At 41.4% G+C, this 15996-nt stretch overlaps 1 protein-coding gene across 2 annotated transcripts; it reads right to left on the reverse strand.

The window, feature by feature from the left end:
- Window positions 1-1983: 1983 nt before the first annotated feature.
- Window positions 1984-15867, reverse strand: MED17 (mediator complex subunit 17). Of its 2 annotated transcripts, none has more exons than XM_068930489.1 (12): window positions 15768-15867; window positions 14732-14898; window positions 13897-14116; window positions 12581-12717; window positions 12398-12482; window positions 11028-11180; window positions 10098-10228; window positions 8815-8999; window positions 8196-8333; window positions 7087-7204; window positions 5597-5756; window positions 1984-2427 (listed from the first exon to the last, which is right to left on the reverse strand). In XM_068930489.1, the coding sequence occupies exons 2-12, from the start codon at window positions 14822-14824 to the stop codon at window positions 2222-2224; spliced, it is 1626 nt and encodes a 541-aa protein (XP_068786590.1). In that variant the 5' UTR covers window positions 14825-14898; window positions 15768-15867; the 3' UTR covers window positions 1984-2221. The 2 variants fall into 2 exon arrangements, with proteins under 2 accessions (XP_068786590.1, XP_068786589.1); XM_068930488.1 differs by lacking the exon at window positions 15768-15867 and adding an exon at window positions 15195-15532.
- Window positions 15868-15996: the final 129 nt, after the last annotated feature.

The raw sequence follows: 15996 nt of genomic DNA on the forward strand, positions 1-15996 counted from the left end.
ATCAATCCGAAGGTCTTAACCATCCATTAATGTCTCCATTTCATATGTTTAAAGACACATTGCCAAGAATTTCAAAATTCTCTCTCTCTCAAATTAGGAATCTGATATTCAGTCTGTTTTCCATTAGTGTTGAACACATAGGAATTCTCACTTTTAAAAGTCAGACTCTCAAGGTCCCTAATCATATTTTGCAATGCATCGAAGCCTGAAATAATTCTTCCTCTTTACTAAGCCTTTGTGCAGTGTCTGCAACACAAGAGAAGTGTTCCTCTTGCATCCATTAGCTCTTTTCAGAAGGGGACAAACCTTGCAATCTGAAAAAGCTAATAGCTCCACCATGATCTTAGTATTTGGCAATGAAATGCTTATTTGACAGAAAGGATACTGCTATGCACTGACCTGTTTAAGTTAAAAAGACTGAAGCGTGAAGACGTTATTTCAAGTTTATCTTCCAAATGAGTGAGAGATTTGTTGTGTTGCCAGAGTCAACACAGTCCTATTATAGTCAGACGCAAGACAGATGCATCAGACTGTCAGCTGAATTTCCATCCACTGTTCAGTAAGTATAAATCCCTCTTTCTACCTGCAATCCTACAGCATCTACTAGCCAGGTAATATGGGAACAAGCATCATGTGTTGCATAGGTTCACTCATCTTTCAAGAAGATGAAGACACATACACTATTTTGAACTGGTATTTCTTCATTTTCAAGAGTTATCCAAAACAATTCATGAGAAGCTGAAAGCAGAATCTTTTCTCTCCCGTAGTTCAGCTAGGCAGATATAAGTACCTCAAGGAACAGAAATAACCATGTGTTCCATACTGACAGGTACTACCATAAGCACAGCAGCTGCTTTGGATACACGCTGAACAGCAGCTTACCACAAGCAGCTGCTTAATATATGTATTTCCTGTAGCTATTCTTTATTGCTCAAGAACATAGTACCATAGAAATATGATGGTTCAATTCAAACCTGCTCTGCCCTATGTAAAAAGTTCTCATATATTTACACACACACACACCCCTTATAAACACATAACATGAACATAATTCTAAACCAGTTCTACAGACAGATTTCAAAAAGACCTTTAGCAATTAATCGTCAAACAAAATGAAAGCTTTGCGTAACACCTTAATAGAAACTACCAGACAGCTACAATTACAACCGAAAAACAAGTCACATTACCTCTTTATTATTTTAAGAACTCAAAAGATGTCCTGGATGATACTAAGTACCAGGGCAGAAAAAAAAGAATAGCATGAATGTAGAGATCCAAGACATACTGCATGCAAGTTCCCAGCTTCTACCCAGTCATGAATTCTCACAAAAAAAAATTACCCACTAATTCATCAGGAGAATTTTGTAAGCAGAGAAAGACCCTTCCTTCTAACGCGCTTGCAAAAGACAGAGACAGAAATCACAACCAAAGTAGCTGACACCGTAGACTCATCTGTGGCCACCAGAGGTAGGAAGCTTGCCACAAGCTGCGACTTTCTAACACTTCCAAATCATTAAATACATCTCTCAAAAAAAGAAATGGAGTGGGTGACCCAGAGGCCACACCAAAGCACAGTTAACATGAACCCCAGCTCAAGAACTGCACACATAGTGAAGACTTGTTGCTCGAATCTTAAGTTTCTTTAAACCTTAACTTTTGATAAGAGTGCTCTGTTTCTCCTCCTTTCTCCCACTTCTAAATCAAACAAGTCCCCTATCTTCCAGGATAGCCAGTCCCCACAATAGAAGCCACCCAAAGGCTTATCAATAGCACAACGCAATTCTAATAATCTCCTTCATTCACTAATGCCTGTAAAGATCTACTGAGAAAGTCACTCTGAGCGGACATCTTTCACGCAGTAAAGGGCTACAGAATTTGGTTTGATAGAAGAAAATTACATGAATTACTCAGATATAATGTTACTCTAGACAGACACAGAACAATCTCCAAAGATACAGTTTTGCTACTGTTTGTGTGAAACAGTAAAGTAATATGTCATTTTATTTTTAAACTTTAACTGAAAGGAACTTTTTCAAAAAGTCTTATTTTTTTATGTCACCAAGAACATTTTATTACAAACATTACAATAGACATAGCTGCACAGGAAAGGAATTTGTTTCCTTCTTGTCTTGCTCTATACGTTCCATTTTCCTTTGTTGTGCTGGCAGTGATCCTTCACATAGCAGAGACAATTTAAAGCCCTGGAGAAGCTGATGGGTTATTAGCAGGGAGTTAGGGCAGCCATGAGGAGTTCCATTTTATATACAAAGTTGCGCCCTTCCATTTTATTCCACTGCACTTCCTTGAATGGCCCCCGAAGATGATTCCATTTGTTGTCTTGCAGTACATCACCTTTGGGGAGATCCTTGCATTGACTCCGTGGAAACTGAACCATAACTTTGCTGCCACTTTCAGGACCATTACGTACTGTGATGAACAGAGATTTTATGAGCACTTTACATCTCAGAAATTCCTCATATTATACATTGCTCTTCATGTATGCTATTGATTACACAGTAATGTATTACAAACGTGCTGGAAATAAACGAGGAAAGTTCTCTTTACATACGTTGTTTTATTAAAGTTTTTCTCTTTGGATTTACTCTCTCTAGTTTCCCACTCTCCCCCACGATTCTTGTTGCCTTAGCACTGCACGTTCTTGGTTAGAGTAAACCAGAGAAATAATACAATTAAAAAAACCCAAACACTTAAAGGCATTTATTGTTCCTCCAATGATGTCAAGAACTCCTCCTGCCTTTTTTTTTCCCCTCTTTTTTTTTTTTTTAAATAAGCAGTTAGGGAATAATGCTTCGTTTTCCCAAACAGCACAATCAAACTTAGTTAGCAAGGGATGAAAACTGCACTGCAGCATTATTTCAGATTTTGGAAGCACAGGGATCAGACACCTTATGCTTGGACCAAAAGTAACAAAACTAGATCAAAATCTCGACTCAGAAGCAACACCTCTGTAGCCTATATTATGTACATAAAGTTTTTGCATTACATATGGAAGGTCTTCTCAGAATCACAGAACAGCTGAGGTGGGAAGAAAGGGACCTCTGGCGGTTGCGTAGTCTAACCCCATACTCAGAGCAGGGTCAGCCAGAGCAGGTTGCTCAGGACCACGTCCAGTCCGGTTTTGATTACCTCCACAGACGGAGGCTCTATAACCTCTCTGAGCAACCTGCTCCAGTGTTTCATCACCCTCACAGCAAAAAAAACCTTTCTCTCATGAAATGTCTTGTATTTCAGTTTGTGCCCTTTGCTTCTTGTCCTGTCACTAGGCACCACCGAGAAGAGTCTGGTTCCATCTTCTTTACTCTCCCAAACAGGTATTTATACACATGGACAAGATCCCCTCGACCCTCATCTTCCCCAGTCTGAACAGCCTCAGCTCTCTCTGCCTGTTCTTACGTATATAACATGCTCCAATCCCTTAATCTTGTTCATGGCCCTGCACTGAACTCACTCCAATAGGTCCATGTCTCTCTTGTACTGGAGAGCCCAGCACTGGACACAGTGCTCCAGGTGTGGCCTCACCAGGGCCGAGTAGAGGGGAAGGATTACCTCCCTCGATCTGCTGGCAGTGGTCTGCCTAGCTCAGCTTACAATGCCACCGGCCTTCTTGGCTACAAGGGCACGTTGCTGGCTCATGGTCAATTTGTTGTCCGCCAGGACCCCACCCCACCCCAAGTCCTTTTCTCAAAACTACTTTCCAACTAATTGGTCCCCAGCCTGTCCTGGTGCATGGGGTTATTCCTCCCTGGGTGCAGGACTTGACATCTCCCTTTGTTGAGCTTCATGAGGTTCCTGTCAGCCCATTCCTCCAGCCTGTCGAAGTCCGTCTGAATGGCAGAACATATACACTACCTAGTATAATCAAGCATTCCCCCCCGTTTTCTACAACCTGCAAACTTGCAGAGGGGACACTCTGACCCACCATCCAGATCATTAACGAAGATGTTAAACAGTACTGACCCCTGGTATTGACCCCCAGGGAAACATCACTAGTGATCGACCTCCAGCTAGGTCTGGTGCCGCTGATCATGTCATGCAAGCCCAGCAGTTCAGCAAGTTTTCAGTCCACCTCACTGTCCACTTACCTAGTCTGAACTTTATCAGTTTGGCAATGAGGATGTTATGGGAGACAGTGTCAAAAGCCTTACTGAAGTGAAGATAAACGACATCCGCTGTTCTCGCCTCATTCACTAAGCTAGCTATTTCATCAGAGATGGCTATCAGGTTGCTCAGGAATGATTCCCCTGTCATAAATCCATGCTGACTGAATCACCTTCTTGTCATTAATATGTTTGGAAATAGCTTCCAGGATTATTGTTACATCCCCTCTCCAGGGATCAGGTGAGGCTGACCAGCCTGTATCTCCCTGAACTCTCCTTTTGCCCTCTTTGAAGACAGTAGTGACATTTGCTTTCTTCTAGTCCTAAGGAATCTCTCCTGATCACCATGACCTTTCAAAGATACTCAAGAGTGGCCTCACAATGACATTGGCGAGCACCCTCAGCACTTGTGGATGCATCCCATTAGGCGCCAAGGACTCGTATATGTCAGTTAGTTTAAAGGTTCCCTAACCTGATCCTCCTTTAGTGAGAGTAAATCTTCCTTGCTCCAGATTTTCCCATGGGTCAGGGACCTGGGATTCCTGAAGGCTGAGAGGCTGATCTTACAGAAAAGACAAAGGCAGAGGCAGAGAGTACCTCAGCCTTCGCCATGTCCTATGTCACCAGGTTCCCATTGCACTGTGCAGCATGCCCACCATTTCCCGAGCCTTCCTTTTGCTGCTGATATACCTGCAGAAGCTCTTCCTATTGTCCTTCCTGTCCCTTGCCAGATTCAACTCCAGACGTGCTTTGGCTTTCCCACCCTATTACTGCACGCTCAGACAGTGTCTCTATAGTTCTCCTGGGTCACCTGATCCTGCCTCTCTCTCTTCTATGCTTCCTTTTATGTTTGAGTTTAGTCAGGAGCTCCTCTTTCATCCATGCAGATCTTCTGTCACCTTTGCATGACTTGTTGCATAACAGAACGGACCATTCCTGAACTCGCAGGAAATGATCCTTGGGGGAAAAAACAAAAAACAAAAAAACCCACAATCAGTTCTCCTGGATTCTTCTTCTCTCCAGAGCGGTATTCCATAGGATTTTGCTAAGCAGATTCCTGAAGAGGCCAAATTCTGCTCTCCTGAAGTCAAGGGCTGTAATCCTGCTATTTACCTGTTCCCTTCTCTCAGGATCCTGACTGCTTCTGCAATTACTTTTTTTCTATGCTAATTGTAAGAAATATTTTCAAGCATGTATAATAAGGTAATATGCCATGGTTACATTAAGTTGCTTACTTGGCAAAATATTGATTCTATTTAGGTGCCAATTCAATACGCAAAAGAGGCTGTTTCTGGAAAAATGAGAATTTGTAGCAAAATATTCTATAGAAGTTTTAAGATTATTTTAGAAACATATGTACAAAGTCTGCAATACATTTTATATAAGTATATATAAATATATAGCTATCTACAGAGAGAGAGAGATACACACACAAATGTGTGTGTGAATTTCATATGCATTTGCAAGAGAAGTAGTACCTGAAATGGCATAGTCTCCATTTGGTGATGCTACAGTTATTGCTGATGCATTGCCAATGCTCTCCACCGGCCCCAGCCCAACGTGATTACTGAAACTCAGCACGTGCCATCCCATAACTTTTGCCAGCTGCTGAACTGCATGTACTTGGTGCTGTGACATCTGAAAGATAAGAGATTTGTCTTCTCTTTAATATTTGCACCACTGAATGAATTACATGTTGCTTTTACCCATCTTTTTTCTTCTGCTGCCCAGTAATTATTTATAAAAGTGACTTTGTGTTACACGTTCTCTAGTTTTAAAGGAACTGAAGGTATTTTTTTTTAAATGTTTATGCAATATACATGCCTTAGAATAGTTCCTTTGCAGACAGGAGATCACTGTATTAAGCAAGCTAAATAGCTAGATAAATCTTTCATAGGCTTATGGGCTTTTGCATTTTATTTAAATATTGCTTTCTACAAACCAAAACCTTTATGTAGGTCTCAAGAACTTATTGAAGTGTTACAAATAGGATTTGGAAATAATACTTTCTTCTTGGAAGCGAGGAGACACCTCTGCTCTATTTGTGAGAATAAGTATCATCATGGCACACTCGGAAAAATCGAAGCTGAGGTTCTCAGATGGATGATATACCCACTAATGTTCGAGCGCCAGTACTGCAGTTTCTATATTTTTCCTTACCAAAATAACTCTTGTAACAAGGAAGAGCCTAGCACTGTTCAGCCAAGTGGTTCTCCACGAACGAGTCTGAAAACACTTGATCAAAGCAATACCCTCAGAAGAATCTGTTTCAAGTAGGGTTTTTTTTGGCTTGTTTGTTTTTGTGTGTGTGTGTGCGTGTGTGCGCGCGCGTGTGTGCGCGTGTCATGGAGTTTCATGTAACAGCAGCAGGCCAGCCACTATTATCAAAGACCTGTATTTTGACTATTTATAATGCGTGTTACGGAGAGTCACTTCTGAACAAAAGCGGCAGCTTGCTCCAAGTAATTAAGAAACTGTACTTCATTCAACTATCAGCCAATTTAGTAATGGCTAATGCAGAGTGAACATTACCAAGGCAATGTTGAAACGGCAATAATTGTGGGCCCATTAAGATCTCTACTCCAGATAGGATTTGCTATAATATGTTTCATATATGAAAAATTTATTGTCTGCTATGACTCTCACTGAACTCGTTCTAAAGTCAGCAAAAATCTTTGTGCTACTCATCATGGGAGCGCCAACAAATGTATTTTGAATAGGAGGGAAAAAAACCTGATTAATACTACTGACCTTGGTAGAAATTGGCACTATGTTTCAGTACTAGTTGCTAAAGTTAGTACATAAACAGACTGAAAGATTTACTCATCCACCTTCCTATTTGCAGTATTTTTATTTAAAGTTTTCTAGCATTTTCTAGAGAGATAAAGGCAAGATTCTAACTTCTGAAACAGAACTTCTGTTCCCCAAAACACTGCCACAAAGGGAAGAAAAAGGTACAAGAGTCTACCTGAGATAAAAGGAAATCCTGCAGTTCTTGCTCTTGATGGGACAACGTAATAACTCTTCCATCTCTATGCACTACTCTGATCTGTTCAACTCCGATGTTCAGTTGTAGTTGAATGGATCTTTGAAGACAAGATGCACACTTATTGAAAATGTGTAAGGGCACTTAAAAAAACAGGTATCTTGTTCTAAGGACACAGAATCCCAGTAAATGGCAAGAACTCTAAGATGAAGACGGTACAAAGCCTGTGGAATACAACAGTGACACCAAACACTTCAATTTCGTGACTTACCACAGCAGCTACCTCTATACTTGTGTATACCGGTGTATCGCATAGCAGGTTCCCAGACTCAGTGCACTGCTTTTTCAGGTCGAGGAACCTGCTGAAGTGCCTTATAACTTCCTCCCTGCCAGTATGACTAGGTTTCCCTTCAGAGGTGCACAAAAAACGTGAATCCAGGGCCTGCTCTATTCTGCAGCCAAGACCTGGCCCACCACGCGTAACCGGGACCGAGACTGCAAACTGCACTAATGAACACATCTGTTCCACAGTGAGGAAACAGCTAAAGAGGATGCTCAAAACAGAAAAACGAAGCTGAAGCAACCAGTTCATCCACTGTTACACGTTAGTTATTTGACTGCCGATCAGTATGCAGACATTCATTTCTGGAACGTGAAATCTCATATTTCAGTGACAGCGTGCATAATTAATAGCATGAATTACAGCTAGTTTCATGTTTTAGTGCCTGTGTAATCAAGCTAGGACGGAGCACTGCCTAGCTGGATTCTAAGCTTCCAATCTATTTATGAAGAGCTAGCCAGTGCTCAGTTCTGGCTGCTGCTCTGGTTAACTACTTACACTGCATTTTATGAAGAAACCTAGTAACGTTGGTGAACAGCTTTCTGGCGGTGGCTGTTCTCTCCATCACCGAGAAAACAGTGTTTACAAGGAACCCTGCTTTTAAGTCATACCATCTTAAAACAAACACTCACACACAAATAACGGGCTCTTAGTGGTCTGTCTGAAGCTGGATCTAAACCTGTAAAAAAAATATACCCAATCACTGAAGTCTAAAGGCAAGCTACAAAGATATATGTGTTTTCATACTTACTTGCATATCTGCTCATATCCTTGAGAAGTTATTAGAACTTTTACACTAGATTCATAAACATCATTTATATTTGACCAATGAGCCTGAATCTGAGGATCCTCAATACGGCTGGCCAGGCTGTCAATGGTTCGAGCAGTTCTAGAACAGAAAGACATATTCCACCCACAGTAATCTAGACAGTTTGTGCAGTTATCTTTGCTTAAAGGAAATGAGTAGGTTATTAGTTTTCTTTGTGGCATACAAAAAAATCTACAAGTTTTACAGAACCATGTAAATCGGAGTTCTAGCTGAGCACCTGACCTGCAAATGAAGCACACTTGTTTACTCTGTCTATTTCCTAAGCATCCTGCAGAAGTAGTAAAATTACAGAATTCAGTATTGGCTATTTGATTTTTGTTTAATACTGCACAGCAGAGAGTATTAAAACAGATTTAGGCAGTCCCTTCAGAAAAGCAGGGACAACTATCAGCAGTCTACATCATAACTGTAAGAAACAGACCAAAAAGATCTCAGAGTAATCTGAGCTAGCTGGCTGTTATTCGCACATATTCGGTATGCTATTGATTCTCAGTACCACGATACATTTTATTCGACTTGAATAAGAACAGGTGCGACCTACCTGCGTCTCAGAAAGATATGTTTTGCCTGCTTTATTATCTTTTCCAGAAGTCCTTCATTGGACTGTAAAGAACTGATGTCATTTTTATCAAAAGCCTGGGGTCCTGCTAGTCTCATTCTCTTATGGCCAAAAGGTGCACTAGCTGGATGTGGCATCACTGTTGAGCTCAAGGTTTGCTTGTGACACTGCAACAAACAACAGCTGTTACAAGAGAAAGTGACCAAATGATAAATCTGCCAAAAGTAATAGGTATACTACAATATGCTGCTTCACACAATAAGTGCTACAAAAAGTGTTCAGAAAGTGCTTTTTTTTTTTTTTAAATGCATTTGATGGCACTTAATATAAATCCAGCTTTACACTTACACATTGCTTTCCCAATTTACGTGGGTCTTTCGAAACTTAATGGAAAGAAGAAGCTATTAAAAAAAAAAAATTGTGACGTGCAAGCCAACAAAAATTCGGTAGCATGGCTCATACACATCCCAGAGCTTCAGGGAATAAGTCTCTGCAGACAGATAGACTGGTCAAACAGAAATAAAGGAAGCACTTCAGAGATGAAAATTGAGGTATAAGAAGATTTGGCAACCTGTTCAAAGTTATGACAGGAAATTTGCAGCAGAGCTAGGCACTAAGTCAACGCCTCATGAATCCTCGTTCAATATCTAAACCACCGGACTATTCCCCGTGACTGTACAACTTGTGGAACCACGCTTTAGGGAGATAAATGCGCTCTAGAACATGGTTTCACGACTGGTTAGACATCTAAAAATCGAGCTCCCTTTCCTGAATAGACACAGCTTCAACCTCCTACCCGCATTCTTCCGCTAGATTAAAATAAGATTATAGGAGAATTTAAAACACTTAGGCAGAGAAGCGGACCTCAAATGAAGCAAGTTATTATGATAATTGATTGTTCCTTCCTCATGGGAGTACGGTCTGAATAGATGCTCATTTTAAGTGCCTGACAAGCAATAATTACACACAAAGAAAAAAAGGAGACTAATGAGCTATACTGAAGGAAAAAATATTAATTCTGAAATGAGTAGCTGGGCCTGAGGTTAAGTCCAAAACTAGTGTGAAAGCACACCTGGAACTCCCTAATCACTCATACATATTAAAACTGAACCATAGGTTGCCTTACACAAATAGGGAGAAATCGACTGACCTCTAGTGGTATGCTTTGTTTTAACACTGTCACAGGCTATGTGAAATTCTGAGCAAAACCAAGCCAACCAACCAACCAAAAAAAACTTCTTCATACATCACCGTAAATGCATTACCTCTCTGATAAGCTGGTGCAAGTTATGTTCCAGAACATAGAGATGATCCTCTGGATTCTGTTTTTCAGAAGCAGATTTTTGTGATTTTTTGTCATTGGAAGAGTGACACAAAGAAATAGACAACTGCAAACCTGTACACAGCAAATGAAAAAAAAAATAACACTGACCATTTTCAAGCAGACTACCAAGAACTTTTTTCCTTCACCTTTTAGAGTCATTGGTTTTACAATCACATTCGTGCTCTCAGACTAAAATCCAGCAATGATATCTGAGAACACAGCATCAAAAGCAGATAAAACCCGCTATTCACTAAAGCGTTAACAGGCCAACTGCTAACTAACTCAGTAGGTTTACTGCACATCCAATTTCTCTGACTCAATCACACACAAAAAAGGAGAGCCCTGAGATTATACAAAGACAGAATGATTTACCATCATCTTTTTAGCATTCCAGAAATATATTCTTCATACGATATACTCAGTGGTTTACCCCTTGTAGGAATGGAGGATTCACCAGCCAACTCTGAGCCATCTTCATGCCGTTTAACCATCATCGTGGAAGAGTATTGGCCTTAGTTCTTCCAAAAGTCCATTAACCCAAATCAAATCTTAAGTTTTCCCCTGCACATAATCCAGGAGCAATGACTTATGCACAAAGCTCCCAACTGCAGTACGCTTAAAGCGTTACAGCTGTCAGGACAACTTTAAACATTACTGACAAAAAAACCCCACAAACAACAATGAAAGATATATAAATTAGAAAATAAAATGCATTAGTTGAATTTTTCAGAAAATTTGAGTTCAGGATTCAGGGAAATTCTGTTTTTCAATAATTCTGAAAACACATAAATCAGAATTTACGTCTGAATCTAAGCAAATAATCCCCCGATTCCATATTCTTGGGACAAGAAGAGTATCCAAAAACTCCTACCTGGGAAAGGCTGGGAGATGATCTGATTCTTCACAACAATGTGAGGAATTTGTGATTTAATCTGAACAGCTTCTCGTGACAGCTGGGCAAAAATTTCTTTACATAAGAGAACATTCTGTGCAGTCTCCAATTTTGTCTGCCAGTGTGGAGAACCTGAAACACTTAAATTAGTCTTTTCAGAAGAAAAGAGTAAGGAGGAGCTCCTCTTTTATTTTTTTGTTCAGATATCAGGTACTAAGCATAGGTGCTAACTATAGGGCATCAAATGAATAGATCGGCTAAAATAATAAGATAGTCAGCATCTTCTATCCAAATTGAATCTTTTTAGAATTTTACCTCAGTTAGGCATAATAAAAACATACTGAAGGAAAGAAAAGCTTTAAGAAAGTGCTAGTAAATTTTACTCAGATTTTACACCTATGTATGTTGTGAACCGCTACTCCCTTCTGGAACTTCACATTATATTCCCAGATATTTTGTGAACGCTGCTTATAGAACCCCTGCCTTCATGAGCTGCAGTTTACATTCAATGATACGTGCAGCTTTACTAAATTCACCCTGCAAAGAACCACCAAATAACGTTAAATTTAGCTATCTGCCATTGTAGGCCGAAATTCTTGAAGATTCTGGTGTGAATAAATACACAAGCTCTATATTGCATCCTGAATACCACACGAAACATCTAGTAATACAGCATCCTGTCTATATTCAAGACAGCACAAGCACCTGTGGTCACAAACCACCGTGAAATAAAATCCTGCCAGGATCAAGTTCTTTTTAATCTTAAACAGCTGAAGATTAGTTTATAATATCAAAAGTTCACAGCTTCAGATACCAGCATGTATCAAAGGAATCAAGCTATTATCTGCCAGGTGAGCTATTGTAGTCACTGCCCGTGCTGCCAATACGGTTTCAAATTCAGAGAAAACATGAGAGCCACAGCAACAAGCGACGCATTCTAGGCAAAATTAAGAGTGAACAGACAGTCATTTAATTCAGTTGAGCTGATGGGCTGTTAACTGGTTGAACCACAGTAACTTGGTTTGCTTTCAGTTATGTGCTCAAACTCGTAACAGCAACTTCATTGACAGAAGGTGCTCTAGACTACTTGAATACAACTCCAAGAATTTAATTTTGGAAACGGGGCAAACACGTATGAAACACTGAGGGACTCGTAACACTTTGAAAGTGTCACGTTTCCAAAGCTTAAGCAGCATCTTACACACAGGATTTTTAGTCTAAATAATCACAAGAGAACATTTCACTCTTCTTTCAAGCTCTTTGCAAGAGTTATCAAATAAACATCATATGCAAACACATTCCCTAAGCATGCTCTTGATGCGTGGTCAGGAAACAACATACAGCTGTACCTGGTTTTGATTTTGGCATGGGTCTTTTAAACAGATTAACTGTCCCAAGGTCACCAATGTCTGGAGCTTGTTTCTGAATAGAAACCTGTGAAAGAGAAGGTTACTTGCTGCTTGTTTGTTATTGCAAGCATACGAATAACAAAAAACAAAAACCACACCATATTATTAAAGTTTCTGACAAACCTTTATATAGGCTGATCCCTCCAAATCACTTGGAATTTGAACATCCAGAGGACAGTAATCCTCAGGTATCTTTTTATCCAGGTCAATGTCAGTGTTCTTTATCACCTCGAATGTGCCATGATGAAGAAAAAGGGAACCTAAAAGAGGAAGCAGACATGTTATATAGCATCTTCTGCAAATAAGGAAGCCTCAAAATATATGAAACCGGAGTGAATTCACTCTGAAACCAGAGTGAATTCTCCAGATCTTCACAGTTTACATAAAATTTGCACTTGACTCGAATTACTTCTTAAAAAACACTTGTAAATAAAAAAAAAAAACAAACCTCTGTTAAGTGCAGCATCTCCTCAGTCCTGCAGGGTGTGATGTGTAATATTATGTAATAAGTTAACAAGCAGTATTTAATAATTATAGAACAACAATAGTGTTTTAAAACAGTTGATGTAGGGAAGGAGAAGAAAGTTACTTAGTCAAAAAAAAAAAATTCAGTGCCTGAAGTTTTGCCAGCAAGCAGCTAAAAGTATACATCCTTACTGATTTAAAGCAATACTGTTTATGTTTGGCACGCAGCCTTAAAACTATAACAGTGTTCAGCCTGTAAAAAGCAACATCGGAGCCATTCACTGCGGTGGGGCTGACAGAAGCATTTGCTTACATCTGACCTAGCTGCAACCCTTTCACATGTAGGGCATGATTCATCTAGATTAGGAAGAATAATCTAAAAAGGGGCATATCCTAGGCTACGTCTACAACTTCATTAACACAAGATGAGTAACAGCCTAAATGGTCTTTACCCCTTTCACTGACTACAACAGGACACTAGCACAGACAGATGTCTGCATTGTACCTACATGTTAGCTTTGGTGAGATTCTGTATTCAATCCTGCATTCCACACTTGGTTCTAAAACTCCAGGTTGGTTACCTTTTCCTACTGTAATTCATTTAGTAAGGTATCGGCAGGCCCAGTATCAATTCTCAATCTCTGTCTTCACTCAGGAAAAAAAAAATGCAAGATACTTTTTTTAATAGACTAAACATGGATAAAAGTCAAAAGATTTACAAGGTCTACCTGGCAACTTATCAACCCCACTGCCAATGCAGAACTGCTCCTTAATAATATTTTTATTAATACTCTAAACATTTAGCCTTTAAAATCACTTCCTCACATTACGGATGAAAAGATGCTTCTCCTGATATTAAAACAAGTTTCCATTCATTCAATAAATCCACTCATTTCTGTTTTACTAGTTACTAAAAAAATACTCAGTACGATAAAAATATTCATTCCTGAAAAAAAAAAAAAATTACTATATACCTGCACTTCTGTAGCTGAGGTCACCCAGAATTTTGTCTCCCACTTTTCTCAGCTTCCAGTGTTGTCTCAGCCTCAGCAGTTCAGAATTGAAGTCTCTCTGTCGTTTATTTTCCTGGTTTTCTGCAACTGATTTGGATAATCTTTCTGCTCCTTTCAATAGGATTTGGGCAGCTCCAGCTAATGACTTCTTTTTTGAGATCAACTGTAAAAACTGGGGATTCTAGTAGCAAGAAAAAAAAAAAAAACTACTTATACCTTAATTTGCCAGAAATTATTATTAGCGGAAACTGACTGACAGTGAGTGATAACTAGTTTCTACGGGACGTTCAAAAATTTATTTGAAATTACTTTCATGTCAGTGTTACATGGCCACAAGTAACGTTTTGACTGACAGCTTCAGCAAAGAGGCCTTTGAAATCAGTCTCGTGTCCCCTTCTTAGTCTTCCCCTTAACCTATAACACACTATATCAAGACAATGCAATGAATATTTTACTAAGTTTTGTACTTATCATATAAAAGAAATTCCAGTGAAATAAAACATTCACTACCTGGACAATGAGTACAAACTGAAACACAGGAAGTTTTTGTCTAAATCAAAGGAAAAATTTTGTTACTGTGAAAGTAACTGAGCGCTGAAATTGGTTGCCCAGAGAGGCTGTGGTTGAACATCTCCATCCTTGGAGATATTCAAACCCGTCAGGACACAGTTCTGGGCAGTTTGCTGTAGACGACCCTGCTTGAGCAGGTAGGTTGGACTAGATGATCTGTAAAGGTCTCTTCCAACCTCAGCCACTCTGTGATTCTGTACAAGCTGCACAATAAGCTGCACTGTACCTGCTTTGGAGGAAGGGGATCCTGCACAACTGGATCCAGAGTCATAAACTTTTTATCCTTGACGATGCTGAGAACATCATAGAGCACACACATCTCAGTCAAGGCACTTCTTAAGTTGTTCCTCACTGAATCCCAAGGCCAGAGGGATGGCTGAAACTTCACCAGTCCTAAGAGAGGAAAAAAGCAACAAAAATAAAGGTTTGCAATAAAAGATATGGTGTAAGGGTGCTTCTTAAGTCACTGCCAGGCAACAAAAGCACGAAAAAGGCCGATGTCCAGATCGATCCTTTTCCTCTCCACCACTGCAATTTGTTGGCTACGTTCTCCCCAACACTGGTCTGATCCGATCCGCAGCCAGCCAAGCAGCAAGGCGAGCCGGGCCCAAGCCGGGCACCTCCAAACCCCGCGGGCCGCCGCCCGCCGAGGGAGCGCAGGCCCGAGCCTTGGGCCCGCCGCCCCTCACCTTCCTCATCCTCCGCCTCGCCCGGCTCGGCCCAGGCGCGGCCCGCCGAACCCGGCTCGTCCTCCTCGGAGCCGGAGCCCTGGCTGAAGTCGATGCGCTGCGCCAAGCGCGCCAGGTTCTGGGACATGGAGAGCGGCTGGAGGTAGGTCTCGCTGCCATCCAGCCCCACCTCCTGCACCTGCTTCTCGCACGCCGACTCGATGCTGATCCGCACCGCCGGCACCCCCGCCATCTTGGCGCGACCTCCGCCGCGGCCCCGGCTGCCGCGCCTGCGCCCCGCGCCCCGGGTACGGGAGCCGGACGGGGACGAACAAGCGGCAGGGCGCAGCGGCCGCGCGAAGCCCGGGGGCGGGGCCGGCGGGGGCGGGGCAGAGCTCGCCCGGGATGGCGGCGGCGGCGGCGCAGGGCCGGACCGGGCCCGGCCGGCCGGACAACACGAGGCCGCCGGGCAGCAGCTTCCTGTTATTGACACAAGGCATTTCAACAGCTCCGCGAAATAAGCGGCTACTTTCCTTCTGCCCCTCAGTTGCTAGGCGAGCGCAGCTGCTGTAAGACGGGGCAGGACTTACTTACTGCTAGGAGAGACTGCGACACAGCGCTGCGCTGCAGCGGTTTGCGCTCACGGGACTGTTGTGGTGGGGTTTTTTTAATTTTTGATCAGAAGCCCTTTCTCTTTCCCTGCTCGAAACAGAAATTCACTTTTGGTTCCCCGTCATCAGAAACAGCCATGCAGGAAGAGCAACCAAACAGCAAAACGGGACATGATTCATAGAGACCGTCGATACTGGAATGAAATTACGTA

The sequence above is a fragment of the Struthio camelus genome, chromosome 1 (assembly GCF_040807025.1).
Source record: "Struthio camelus isolate bStrCam1 chromosome 1, bStrCam1.hap1, whole genome shotgun sequence".
In the NCBI taxonomy this organism is placed as follows: domain Eukaryota; kingdom Metazoa; phylum Chordata; class Aves; order Struthioniformes; family Struthionidae; genus Struthio; species Struthio camelus.